General features: G+C 34.0%; 1 protein-coding gene across 1 annotated transcript; it reads left to right on the top strand.

Annotated features, from left to right (window-relative positions):
- The first annotated feature begins 2,871 nt into the window (after positions 1-2,871).
- On the top strand, positions 2,872-9,484 carry LOC145072544 (uncharacterized). The gene is made up of 18 exons (XM_079018992.1): positions 2,872-3,246; positions 4,337-4,446; positions 4,589-4,747; positions 4,828-4,893; positions 4,972-5,061; positions 5,149-5,442; positions 5,541-5,638; positions 5,734-5,769; positions 5,867-6,224; positions 6,723-6,818; positions 7,262-7,327; positions 7,417-7,455; positions 7,551-7,685; positions 7,773-8,164; positions 8,288-8,381; positions 8,507-8,680; positions 8,782-8,931; positions 9,056-9,484. The coding sequence occupies exons 2-17, from the start codon at positions 4,348-4,350 to the stop codon at positions 8,878-8,880; spliced, it is 2,295 nt and encodes a 764-aa protein (XP_078875118.1). The 5' UTR covers positions 2,872-3,246; positions 4,337-4,347; the 3' UTR covers positions 8,881-8,931; positions 9,056-9,484.
- The last annotated feature ends 5,419 nt before the right edge of the window (positions 9,485-14,903 follow it).

The raw sequence follows: 14,903 nt of genomic DNA, 5'->3' as shown, positions 1-14,903 counted from the left end.
ATGTCTTATTGGATTCATGCATGAGTTAAGATCATTTCTATGAGAATGGAATGCTATTTTGGAGTTTGGGCTTATTAGGGTCATGCAAAATACCAAGTCAGTGACTTCATGGATTAAGACGTTGAAAAGGACTTGGATCTGTGATTGTAGCTTCTGGATTGGAGTATTAAGCACTTAATGGGAAAGTGACTTAACAGGGGAGTAAGTTGAGCGTACGTGTAGGTACACCCAACGTACTCACCATTTAGCTAGTATGCCCAACGTACATAGGAGTACGCCCAACGTACTCATCAGATATGGGCCTTGCGAGTTTTGGGCCTCGATTTAGGCCATGTAGGGGATTTTGGTTCTTTGGGCTTAGTGGGCCATCAGAAGTCAGATAATGTGGGCTAAGAAGATATTTAGGCTTAGGGTAAGGCCCATTAGGGGAATTGGGCCCAATTTAGCAAATTGGGCCATTAGTGGGCCACTAGTGGGCTTGGAAAGCCTACCTAGTGTTGGGTTTTGTTTTGTTATTAGGCCTTGGCCCAAATTAGAGAAAAGACAAAATGGACTATATGGACCACTTAGTTAGGATTGATAGCCCATATGTTGACTCAACATTCGTATTTTGGATAGTTCAGGATTTTCGGTGAGACAACACTTCGGGAGTCGATATTTCATTTCAGACTGGCATTGCGAGGTGAGTTATCCTAACTATATCAACAGGGTCTAAGGCACCAAGGCCGGCCCTTTATCGGATTTGTATCTAGGTATTTGCTTGATATGTTTATTGATATGCTAGATCTGCATCCTGGTCGTTAGGATGATATTATGTTAGTGACCTGGTTTAGGTTGGTATCCTGATATATAGGATGATGTTATGCTAGTGACCGGTTATGTCGGTATCCTGGTTATAGGATGGTTGTTGTGTTAGTGATCTGTTAGATCAGTATGATTATCTGTTATATACATGCTAACGTATGATATTTGTGTGCACATGATTGTTTGAACATTATGGGGGTTGGGTTGAGGCGGGTCCTACTTCGTGTTGTAGGCTAACATACCTAGGGCAGACCGGATAAACTGCAGGCCCAGGAGGGCACATAGTTAGGCCGAAGGCACGACGAGCGGTCCGAATAGGCTAAAGGCCCCGAGAGGGCGATCCAGATGTGCCGAGGCTCGGAGAGTGGGCCAGATAGACTGAAGGCCCGGTACGGGCGGTCCAGTCATACTGTAGACTCAGAGAGTAGACCAGGTGGACTGAAGACCCGATGCGGGCGGACCAGTCACACTGTAGACTCGAGATGCATGGTTACTCTGTGTTTGTTATATGATATGTTTATGGTTGTATGAGATTGGTATTTTAGGGGTAACTCACTAAGCCTTCGAGCTTACATTTATCGATTATTGTTTCAGGTACAACGGATGTCCGTGGGAAGGCGAAAGCGTGACCGTACATTCACTCATATTTTGATTTGGATTTCTGGGATACTCTAATATGAAACTATCTCGGAAACCTTTTTGTAATAACTTTTAGTATTTGAAATGTTTTTAAAAGTTTAAAATTGGCATGATTTTTATGGCTGTTACAAATTATTGCAAAACTATTATTTGATGTGTCAACTTTCAAACATCATGCACGTTGAACTCCATTTAGTGTCAACAATGAGGACTATATGGAGTTATATTGATGGAAAGTACAAAACTTGGATAATTTTCCATTGTAGTTTTTTTTTTATCCAAAAATTTTTGTTAACAAAATTTTGAATTTTCAATTGTAGGATTTATTTGTTTTATATCATCCTGCGCCACCTAATTAGTTATACGACAAACAAATTGAATATGAAAATATGAACAGTCCAAAATAGGTTTATATTTTGCAATTAATCTTTTACGACTACGGTATTGTTATTTATATTATGAAACGAAATAGAGAAAAATTTGTCGTTTAAATTATAAAACTCTATAACACTTATTAATATTGCAAATAAACATGCCACAGTGTGAAGATACACAAAAAGCGCAAAGGTAATAACTAGTTTGTTCATTACCCAAGTAAAAAGATCTATCTAATATGTTGTGACGACAAAATTACTTTTTGGACAACTTGCGATGGAGGACCAAACATCACAAGTTAAAGAAACATTGATTTTTTATATTTAAAAATCCTAATTGCATATCTTTTAGACTATTTTCCAATACTTTATATCATTCTAAGGGTATCATGACTTACTTGTTGGTATTACAATTGCATTACCATTCGAAGAATCCATGTCCCATGTAAGCTGTCGAAGTGGTCGAAAGACAATCCTTATTGAATCATGCACTTGCAAAAGCTTTCTTGAATCACATCATTATTGTAAATAAAGATTGCGCTGTCAGGAATAATATTCTATTGATCCATATTCACTTGATCTTTATAAAACGGATAATTTTTAGTTGCATGATTCTTCAAAGTACTATTGTCATTTTTCTCATTAGCAACCCACATTTTTTGCATCAAACTTTTTCATTATTTTTGGATATTTCGTATGCAATCAAAATTCTCCCACATTTTATATTTTTATTTTTTGGACTGGTTGATAATATAATGTTTTTTTTTAATTGTTGTATGAAAATAAATTGAAAAAATCTTAAATCAAACTTTTAAAAAAATATAAAAATTTTAATACACCAAAAAATAATATAAATATTTTCTACAGAATTAGATGAAAATAGCCTTTTATAGTTCTATCCAACGAACAGGATTAACGGGGACTGTCTTAGGTCTTAACGTACCGGGCTTTTTCACCGCCGCGACAAGACTTTCCGGGGGGACCGGCTGACCGGGCTTTTTGCAAACGTAGTCGCAATAGCGCCGTTGTGGAAACGGCATTCCTTCCTTAATCCTTATCGAAGCATTTTATCCAAATGTCGATAATGCCGAAACTACCCTTCATCAAAGAGAAATTACCGAGTCAAAGCGTTCACCCCCAAACCAATACGTAGCATTATTATTCACTGCCATGTTCTCCCTTCCTTCGTCTCTAACCTCGCAAACATTCGTCAATTCGCAATTTCAAGTTTGAGTTTTAATTACTTATTCTTATAATCTGAATTCAACTTCAAATTTACTGATACCGCGTGCCAATAAGCACTACCGTTTGATGCCGTCTAAGTGTCGTTTGTATGAAAATTTTCACTTCATTCGGAGAAATTGAAGTTCGAATTTCAAGGATCAGAGGATCTCGTTGTTGATTTTGCTTCGTATCGATTTGGATTTCGGTAAGCACCACCAAATCTCTGTATGATTTTATTAGTATTGAGTTTCGAATGATAGAATTTAGCGGAAGCTCGGTTTAGGGTTTAAAGGTATTTTTCTGTTTGTTATTTTACGAATTTTGTTTTGGCAGTGTGCTTTGCGCTTGGTTTATGATGTAAGTTGTATTAGATTATGATCCAACGTGAGCTTCATTCGGCTTGTGGATTGTAATTTTTTGGGTGTTGGGCTGGTTTGTTCGTTTTAGTGGCTTTATCATAATTATTATTGCAGTTTCTGTTTTATGAACTAGGAAGGTAATGAACTTATTACGGATCGAGTATAATTGCTTCTGAGAATGATAGTAAGTGGTATTACATGCTATGAATCTCCCCCAAATATCACTTAAAACTTGCTATTGCTAAGATACTGAAATCAACTTCAAGTTTAATGGTTCCATTTCTAAGTAATTAGAACAGTGGGATACCATTTGATGTATATGAATGCTTGGGGTATGGAAAGTTTCACTGCAAGAGAAAATTGAAGTTAAAATTTGAAGGATTAGGAGCTAATTTGTTGGTTTTGATTCGTGTGTTTGATATTAGTAAGCATCATAGAGTATCTGTATGATATTTTTAGTGGTGTTGCAAAGGGGTTCTCATGTACGTTATTATTAACTTATGAATCAACGTGAAGCTTCATTTGGCTTGTAAAATATATCAAGTATATCTTGCGTGCGTGTTTGGTTGGTTTTAGTAGCTTTATCTTAATTCTTAACTATTCTTACAGTTTTTGTTTGTCAATGAGCTTTATTGGAGGTTGAATATTATTTCTTTTGAAACGATACTAAGTTACTAACTGATATTACATGTCATGAGATTCTCCAAGCATAAGCCCTAGAACTTTCCAATGCTTAGATACCAAGTTTATATTAGAACTGAACAAGAAAGAGTCTGAGTTTCTAGAACAAGAAATGAACAAAAGATAAAACATTTCTTATAATGTCTAGCTGTAACTGATGGTTAATAATATAGTATAAGATCATAATCAAAGTTTTTGATCGTATTAAAGAAAATTCAGTATTGTATTCATACCTTGAGCTTCTTCTTTCTTTAGGAAATTCTGCAATGCACAGGGTTGGTAGTGCAGGAAACACATCCAATTCAGTTCGTGCTCGTAAGGAGAAGCGATTGACTTATGTGTTGACTGATGCTAATGATACAAAGGTCAGGGTTTAATCAATTTGGTTTGTTTCTCCTATTTGTGATACATCAATAGACATTTACTTGTTTTAAAAAGATTGTGATCATTGTGTATAAATACAAACTTACAGTGAACTTTTTTTTTTTTTTTTTTTTTTTTGTTCAGCATTGTGCAGGTGTAAATAGTTTGGCCCTACGAAAATCATCAGCTCCAGATAATTGTAGTTACCTTTTCACTGGTAGCCGTGATGGGAGGTTAAAGAGATGGGAAGTGTCTGAAAACAGTGCTACTTGCTCAGCTACATTTGAGTCTCATGTAGACTGGGTATATTTCTTTTTTTTTTTCTTTTTTATTTCATACTTTCTTCAAGATCACAAATATATGTTTTAAACTTTTATTAACAGGTCAATGATGCAGTCCTTGTAGGAGAAAATACCCTTGTCTCCTGCTCCTCAGACACCACTGTTAAGGTTTGTTTTCATCTTATATAATTGATTTTCAAATCCATGATGAAATGAATCTACTAATGTTACATTGGGTTTTATCAGACATGGGATTGCTTTTCTGATGGAACTTGCACAGGAACTTTCCGCCAACACACAGATTATGTCACTTGTCTTGCTTCTGCAGAGAGAAATGTAACTTTACTAAAAACTTTCTTCATTCCTTTTGGGTTCTATTATTGCAATTTGCACTTGGTTTATATTCATTTTATATTGTTATAGGGAAATATTGTTGCCTCTGGTGGTTTAGGTGGTGAGGTGTTCATTTGGGATCTTGAAGGTGCTCTTGCTCCTTTGACCAAGTCAAATGAGGGTGATGATGATTGTTCAAATGGCATCAATGGTTCATTTCCAGTTACAAGTCTGCGAACTATCAGCTCAAGCAACAGTATTTCATCACATACAAATCAACCTCAAGGATATGTTCCTGTTGTTGCTAAAGGACATAAGGAGTCTGTATATGCATTAGCAATGAATGATAGTGGAACTCTTTTGGTCTCAGGTGGGACTGAAAAGGTATACTCCTTGAATAATACAAAACATAGCATTTCAAATTTACAATGATTACACAGATTGTGTATATTATATGTTAAAAATCTTGAACTTTTTTATAGGCTGTACGTGTTTGGGATTCTAGAACTGGTTCAAAAACAATGAAGCTTCGAGGGCACACAGATAATGTCAGGGCTTTGCTTCTTGACTCTACAGGGAGGTGTGTCATATGGTGCATTTTCTTTATCTGGTAGTGATGATATTTTCATGTTTAACTAATATGGTTGATTTTTTTTTTTAATTAAATGGTTGCAGATTCTGCTTATCAGGATCCTCTGATTCTATGATCAGGTAGGTAACAAGTAACAACATGGTATTCATCAATAAATCATGTGGATGAAACTAAATGACCATTTTACCCTTACATTCAAAATATTAATTTTTACAGATTATGGGATCTTGGACAACAACGATGTGTCCACTCATATGCTGTTCATATGGATTCTGTATGGGCACTTGCTAGCACTCCATCATTTAGCCATGTGTACAGTGGTGGAAGAGATCTTTCTTTGTATTTGACAGACCTTGCAACAAGGGAGAGTATCTTATTGTGCACAAGGGAACATCCTATTCAGAAATTAGCATTACATGATGATGGAATTTGGGTTGCAACTACAGATTCTTCTGTGCATAGATGGCCTATTGAAGATCATAATCCTCAACAAGTGTTTCAGAGAGGTGGTTCGTTTCTTGCTGGAAACTTGTCGTTTTCAAGGGCACGTGCTTCCTTGGAAGGATCTACCCCTGTGAGTTAAATCATATGTAATTGCTTTTTAGAGTAAATTACAAATTTAGTCCCTGTGTTTTACTCAAACTGTATGTCTGGTCTAATTTTTGAAATCTTCCCGAAGTTGTCTCTAAGTTTGCATTTCGTTGTGGATATTGACATATAGTCCCTCTGAAAACGAAATTTAAGTCTTAAAAGAAAGACAAAATTGAAAATTGGTCCCTGTGGTTTGCTGAAACTTTGGTTTCAATCCAGTGACTTTCCAACTTGCAGTTTTGGTCCTTTTGGCCTATTTTCTTTGCAAATTTGGTCCCCTCTCAAACTGAAAAGACTGTTTTACCCCTCTGATTTATTTTTTTCTTTATTTAGAATTAAGAAAATGGCCCACACCTTTGGGAAGATTTCAAAATATTAGACCAAACTTGCTGCTCTAGTTAAAGCTTTGGGACCAAGTTTGTAATTTACTTGTATTTTTATGTTCATTATTTACTGACCAAACTTATGAAATGACGTTTAGGTTCCTGTCTATAGAGAGCCAACACTCACTGTTAAGGGGATTCCTGGCATAGTGCAGCATGAAATTTTGAACAATAGAAGACATGTCCTCACTAAGGTAAAATTTGGATTTTAACTTCTCTTTCCTTCACAATGGTTTAGCAGTTTAAGAGAAAAAATATTTCTGTTTCTATGGTTGTATTCTTTCTAAAGTAGATTACAGAAATGGTCCCTATGGTTTGGTGAAAATGACAGGCTCAGTCAGCTGTTAATTTTTCTAATAATGATCATTATACTTTTCGACCAAACTAGGAAGAACAGAATAGACCACAGGGACCAAATTTGTCATTTGCTAGATAAAACAGGGGCAAAATGCTGATTTTATAAGGACATAACTCCTCATGTTTAACGGTGTGAGTCAGAGGGACCAAAATTGCAACAAAAATGAAATCCACAAAAATCGAAATTGGACTGAACCTGCAATTCCACCAAACCACAGGGACCATAACATGGCTGAATGAAGTTATGGTGTTTAAACTTTAAACATGTCTTCTTTGATAGGATAATGGTGGTTCTGTGAAGCTTTGGGAGATCACTAAAGGCGTTGTGATTCAGGACTATGGACAGGTAGGTTACTGACATTGGGTTTATATAATAATAAATAATATAGGAACTGATTTTATTTCTATATTTTTCTGAAAATTTTGTTTTTTTAGGTTTCATTCGAGAAGAAGAAGGAAGAACTGTTTGAGATGGTACTTCTTGACACTTTCCTGATTTTAGCCAAACAATACTTTTCTTATTTTTGTTGCTTTTTTTCTTTTTCTGATTTGTTTTTATGGTTCGCCAGGTCAGCATTCCTGCATGGTTCACTGTAGATTCTAGACTGGGGTCCTTGTCAGTGCATTTGGATACCCCACAATGCTTCTCTGCAGAAATGTACGCTATTGACCTCAACATCACCGAAAAAGCCGAGGACGATAAGGTAAAATATTACATTACATTTTTGTAAAATTATTAAAAGTAAAATAATCTCACAATATTGACTGACCAACATGTGAATGTGATGCAGATTAACTTGGCACGGGAAACACTCAAAGGTTTGCTGGCTCATTGGCTGGCTAAGAAAAAGGTTAAATATGGATCTCAACCTTTGGCCAATGGGGAAGTGACATCTGGCAGGGATAGAGATAGAGATAGGGATAGGGATAGGGATATTTCTGGTAGGAGCATTACACATTCGAGAGTTGAAGTAGATGCTGTTAATGGTGAAAATGATTGTGTGGTGTATCCTCCGTTTGAATTTTCAACTACTTCGCCTCCTTCAGTTATTACAGAGGGTTCTCAAGGTGGTCAATGGAGGAGGAAAATCACTGAGCTTGATGGAGTAGAAGATGAGGAGTTCCCATGGTGGGTTTTGGATTGTGTCTTGCATAATCGGTTGCCACCCAGGGAAAATACCAAGTAATCCTATTTCCTTATAATTTTCACTTCTTTTTCTTTTTTGACAAATAACTGTTAAAAAATTTGAATGGTTGTCGTGATTTCAAGTTATGGATATAATATATATTTTTATCCCCATTTCAGGTGCAGCTTTTACTTGCAACCATATGAAGGTTCAGCTCTCCAGATCTTAACACAAGGGAAGCTGAGCGCACCTCGTATTTTAAGAATACACAAGGTAACTCCAACTCCATTCTTCTTTTCTTCTTTCATTAAAACACCAAATTGTCCTCCTGTTGTATAAGGTGTTTGAAGAGTTTCATAATTAAGTATCTAATAAATAAAAGGGTATTTTGGTGCTAGGTTGTGAACTATGTGGTGGAGAAGATGGTTGTGGAGAAGCCATTGGATAGTTTGATTAATGATGCGGGAGGGCAGTTGCCACTTCCTTTTGTTGGAGATGGTTCCTTTAAATCCATGGGATTGAAGCCTTGGCAAAAGCTAAAACCATCTGTAGAGATCTTGTGCAATAATCAGGCATGTAACATATCCTTCTTCTTTTACTTTTTTTATACTACGACTTTGCTTATTAATTTGATATATATTTTTTTTTATAAAAATAAATAAATAAATAATAGGTCTTAAATCCTGAGATGAGCTTGGCTACTGTCCGGACTTATATATGGAAAAAACCCGAAGACCTTGTTCTCAACTACCGCGTTGTGCCAGGAAGATAAGATGATGACTCATCCATTGTATTTGTATCAGCCACTACACACACACACAAGGTGACTTCACTTCACTCTTCTTTTATACTTAATGCAGAAAAAAAGGCTTATTAATAGTTAATTTAATACACAAACTCAGGAGAACAAAATAAAAAATAAAAATTACACTTTGATTCTTTTGTAGGTCGGTACATATACATATATCATATCGTGATTGGTTTTCATGTTTCTAAGATCCATCCATGTATATCTTAGATACACACACGAACACATGAATTAGGTTTCTAAATCATGAAACACGTGAAGGACAGAGAGTGAGAGAGAGGGGTTGACTTTTTAGATGGAGGTCAACTTCATAGTTAGTGAGATGATGTCGAAGAAAGCCTTTGTAAATTTCTAAGGAAATTCATTGCTTATATATATATATATATATATATATATATATATATATATATATATATATATATATATATATATATATATACACGCGAATAAGATATAAAGTAAGACAGATGTGAAATGTAACAGCTAACAGCTTAGTAATTTTGTGTTATTTGATTTCTTGTAAACGGAGGGAGGTTTATAACAAGATTTTGTATGATGTCGGAATGAATTTGTAGTAGCATTTGTCTTTTACATTTTTTAAGTGAGAAGCAACATGATTCTTGTTTTGTTGCTACTCATCACCACAACAGATATCTAAGAAGCTAATGTGAAATGTTTCTAAAAACAAAATAGCAAAAGAGCTCAAAAATAGGGTTTTCGAGTGCCTATACAAGACAAATTTGTAGCACTGCATTCGTTAGTAAGGTTCATTATAAGAAAGAAAAAGAGTCTAAAATTCAATACCACTACATTTTTACACGTGAGAATTAATAATCCTTCAAACTCCAACAAAATCAAAATGAAGCCAAGATGCAAAGAATGGCATCTTAATAAGGTAGGCAGACATTTGCTTTATTGGATTTTTGGATATGATGTTACCTTTACAAATATATAGAAAATATATGGATTTTTTTTGTCGTTCTGTCTATAAAATGTTAAAAAAAGTGATTGGAGTCAATTTGTTGCACTTTAACTCATGTATTATCACCATTGATGTTGCTCTTCTTGACCATGGAATTCACTAATGCTTTCTCAAACTCTTGAACTAGTGAACTTTAAAACATATTTTTTGGTGTTTGCCTTAGGCCTTATGGAGTATAAACAACGAACGGGCTTGTGGTATAGGTGGCAACGACCATGGTCCGTGAACACCACCCTGGTGGGTCGTGATTGGCCATGGTCGTAAGTTAATTATGTTGTACACCATGAATGACAACGTCTAGTAGGGGAGAGGGTGAAACTTGACTCATTGACAATCAAAATACCCCACCATCGAAACTGTAATCTTGATAATTTTGCGTTAGATACAACTCATCGTCAATGCCTATCACCTCATGCTGATTTTATGAACTTGCCCAAGGTGGTTCCCATCCTACAAATTCTATTTTTTCAATAATCATACCAAACTTTCCAGTCTTATCAACAACCCTATCCACAATAATTCTAATATTCTTTGGTGTACCAAAAACATTTTCAAACATAACCACAACCATCACCATGATAACCTTTACCACCCCAACCTTCACAACTACATTTTTCACCACTGGATCCATAAGATTTTGTAGCCGAAACACACCTAGAACAACCCCAAACAAAAAATAAAAAGGAAAAAAGACTACTAAAACCAATCAAAGCGAAAGGATGGCTTGCACAAAAGAGGAAAAAGAGAATTAAACACAAGCATGAGTTTCAGCTTCCTAAGAACCCTTAATTAGAGATGCTCAATATCTAATTGTTTTTGGAGAAAAGTTCAAACCGTTTTTTATGATTTAATGGGAAGTGTAAGTCGAAATCTCGACAAGGCTGAAGTGTATCAATTTCAACGGAATTTACGACAATCTTACCAACCTACACAAAAGTTGGTCAAATGATTTTGAAAGATTTAACGCAACCATAAAACAATATGAAAAAACAACCGCCACAAAATTTTTCCCTATGTCAAACCTGGACTAAAGTTAAAGATGCTTCAAAGCTTTTTCCTATATCAAACCTTGGTTAAAGTTGAAGCAACCCACAAAGCTTTGGGATTTTCATTTTTTTTTTTTTTTTAATTCTCATTTTTAATCAATGTATTTGTTTTTAATTTTATGAATGAAAAACAATTTTGTAAAAAAATTATCTAGGTTTTTATTGTATTTTTTGATTTAGTTTCAAATAAAAAGATGATGTATAGTGATGAGTATACCAAACATAATGTGGTTATATGTGGTGATGATGTAACATCCATTATAGTTGTGGTTAGTGATGAGTACTCCACAGGATCTTAGTGACCAATAACTTATACCACAAGAACAACCCTTAACTTCTTTATGTTGTAAATGTCAATATATGAAACGACATAAGGATTTAAAAAAAAAAATACTTCATAACGCTTGTATCATACAACTACAAAGAAGTGCATGCGTTAGATCGTCTAACGCATATTCTAGTTGTATGATGCAAAGAATGACATTATGCGTTAGTCATCTACTAGACAACTTTTTTATAGTTATTTCTAAGCCATATTTAATTTTAATATGAACTTGTTTTCTTCAAATGATTGTTGGAAATTGATTGGGATATATGAAATATGCACCATCTTTTTTTAGAAGCTAGAGAAAAACAGTACAAAATTAGACGTTAATTGGATTTTTCAACCAATTAACCCATAAAATAGTAAATCTTCTATATCTACCTTTAAACCAATTAAACGGAAAATCTTGGATCGTGTCCATGATACACTGCTTACGGTGCTTATTTCCTACAAAAATGACATCATTCTTGAACGACCATAAAACCCAAAAAGTGGTTGGTATAACTGACTCGACACACTCCTTTTTACTTCGACCATCAACACAGTATCCAACTACGAAACACATCAGCAGGGGAAACGAACAATAAGTTTTCTATGCATCATCTTATGTTATAAATGTTACATCTAACTTAGATATAACTTTTATAACATAAGATAAAACATCCTCAATGAATGAAAATAATTGTCACTTGTCATCCTTTTATGCATTATGCCACATGTCATTTTGTGGTAAATTTAAATTAAATTATAGCCATGTATTATTATTATTATTATTTTAATTTTTTTTTATTTATTTTTACTAAATTTTATATAATACTAAAATGCAATAATAAATGTATATTTAATTCATTAATGCAACTTTCCTTATAATTTTTAAAATTTTAAATTAAATCCAATTATTTTAGTTGTTTATATGTTTGTTTATTATTATTATTTTTTAAATAAACTCTGTAATGCATGAGTCTCAAAACTAATATTTCATATATCTTAATCAATTTCAAGCTACATTTGAGAAACCAAGTTCCTATTAAAATTAAATAGGGCTTAGGAATACCTACAAAAAAGTTATAGGGCTTAGGAATATCTTAATAAATTTCAAATAGGAAGTGTTAAATAGGAGTTAACTTTATTGGGCATTGAAGTCTCAAAATTGTCACAATTTGGCTACAAAAGGTTTACTCATGCTAACTAAATCCTTAAACTTTTCATTGTCACCACAATCTTTGTCCATGCGTCGTTGATGTGGTATCCATGTTGAATATATATATATATATATATATATATATATATATATATATATATATATATATATATATATATATATATATATGTGTGTATGTATACACGTACATATGTATAACTTGGAAGCATTCATGACAACATAATCTTTAACATGGTTGAAAATATTCATGTATGCTTACAAAAATAAACTTTGAATCTTTAAGTCATTCTTGTCAACATTCATGTATGCTTACTAGGGATGAAAGTGGGTCCAAACCCGGACCGGATGGACCCGGACCCAGAAAACCCGGAATCGTTTAACGATATTTTTTAGAACCGGAAACCGGACCGGTATATAGGAACCGGGTTCGGTTCGGTTCCGGGTAAAGTGAGTCTAAAACTGAAAAAACCGTAAAATAGGAAAGTAGGTAAGGTCAAATGGGTTTAGAACCGGAAAACCCGATTTGCCAATGGTTTTCAAGTTGTCGACACCAATTCTGTTTTAACCTTTAAATTCTCAAGAAAGGAGACCATTGCTCGACAAGTTACAAAATCTTCACTCACGGGTTACCACATCTCGTGCAAAGGAACGATCTATCAAAACAGATTCAAAACAGCTTTGATATGTCATTTTTGGATGTAAGTGACTCAATACACATATAACTATTACCAAACAGTGAACTACAATTTAAAAAAAAAATCAGCCCAAACGGACTCATAACGAAGTAGATATGACAGTTTAAAGTTAACTAAAATTCTACAATAATGCTGTAACAGATTCAAAACAGCTTTGATATGTCATTTTTGGAGGGCTATAAGTGACTCAATACACATGCAAATTAGGTGTTTCCAGAGTCTATAACTATTGCCGAACAGTGTACTACAATTTTTAAAAAAATCAGCCCAAACGGACTCATAACGAAGTAGATATGACGGTTTAAAGTTAACTAAAATTCTACAATAATGCTGTAACGGATTCAAAACAACTTTGATATGTCATTTTTGAAGGGATGTAAGTGACTCAATACACATGCAAATTAGGTGTTTCCAGAGTCTATAACTATTGCCATATGACAGTTTAAAGAGGGCTAAAAATCCAGTAACAATGCAGAAAAAAAATTACCTTCCATTTCATACTCGTAGAAAGCTTTTTCTAAATCCACCGTGATCTTCAATAAGTCGTAAGTTAAGCTCTAACGAGTGGGACAATCGTTGCACAAAAATTTGGTTGATTCCACATCTAAATCGGTTCTTTGGCCCACTAAAACCGGACCCGGTCCATTTAACCAGGTTTCGGTTTTTTAAACAAATCCGGTTAAAAAACCCGGATTAACCGGACCCGTTAGACCCATACCCGAAATACCTGGAACCTGGATAAGAGTAATTTTGAAACCCAATACCCGGACCGTTTAAGCATTTTCCGGTTATACCGGTTTCGGTTCCGATCCGGTTTTCCGGTTCTAAATCTCATCCCTAATACTTACATACTTTGAATCGTAAGTCATTCTTGTTTTTCCATGAATCCCATAGTAGAAAAAATCTACATGTAGTCACCATAGGAGGTTAAAGACTATTTAACCTCAAGCTTGAAGTTCTTTCATATCCCTTTCTTTGTGTTTCAAAATTTGTCCACGGTTTTTCATTATATACATATGTATATCATTTGTTATCAGTGTCTAATTGTCATTTTATCATATACACTTTAAAAATGTCCCATTGTCATAACATTGAAAAACTCATGTCTTATTATATTAATATTGATACTTTGTTGCATTCTTGATACTATTTATATAATTCAAGCATAATTTTGGGTTTCATTCCTTTTTGTAAAACATTAATAATATTCCAAGATATAAAATTGAATAAACTTAATATGTTAATAGTCATGATGGTAAAAGTCATTTTTAGCTACAGCATGGTTCTTGCATCCTTTTGCATCAACCTTTTACCTGCTTATATACATTTCTATGATTCTTGACGAAAAATATTATAACATTCAACGATCAATGGTTAGTCATGTTATTCTAAGATGAAAAATATTATTAGGGATTAAAAACTTTAAAAAAAGTTTTTGTTTATAAATTAATAAATATATATATATATATATATATATATATATATATATATATATATATATATATATATATATATATATATATATATATATATATAATGAAATGAAAATTCTTAAATGTTAAGAACCATTTGAGAACCACTTTCATTAAATGTATTTTGGTTAATCTATATTTTTCTTATCATGTAACATCATCATCATATCTGAACTATTCTTACAAAACCTTATACACAAATCTTATCAACTTTCAAACACTTGCTTATTCTACAACCACCACCACCTACCTCTTACGACTGCACAACACCGCTACCACCTACCTCCGACGACTATCCACCATCG

This window comes from Lactuca serriola, chromosome 9 (assembly GCF_051521515.1).
Source record: "Lactuca serriola cultivar US96UC23 chromosome 9, Lser_US96UC23_V15, whole genome shotgun sequence".
NCBI classification, from domain to species: Eukaryota; Viridiplantae; Streptophyta; class Magnoliopsida; order Asterales; family Asteraceae; genus Lactuca; species Lactuca serriola.
This window is presented reverse-complemented; position numbering and strand designations above follow the sequence as displayed.

Excerpts from the sequence above, each read along its gene's own strand:
- LOC145072544 (XM_079018992.1), top strand. The coding sequence starts at position 4,348 with ATGCACAGGGTTGGTAGTGCAGGAAACACATCCAATTCAGTTCGTGCT. Across the intron at positions 4,748-4,827 it reads TTGAGTCTCATGTAGACTGG|GTCAATGATGCAGTCCTTGT; the intron begins GTATATTTCTTT and ends TTTTATTAACAG. Across the intron at positions 5,639-5,733 it reads CTTCTTGACTCTACAGGGAG|ATTCTGCTTATCAGGATCCT; the intron begins GTGTGTCATATG and ends AAATGGTTGCAG.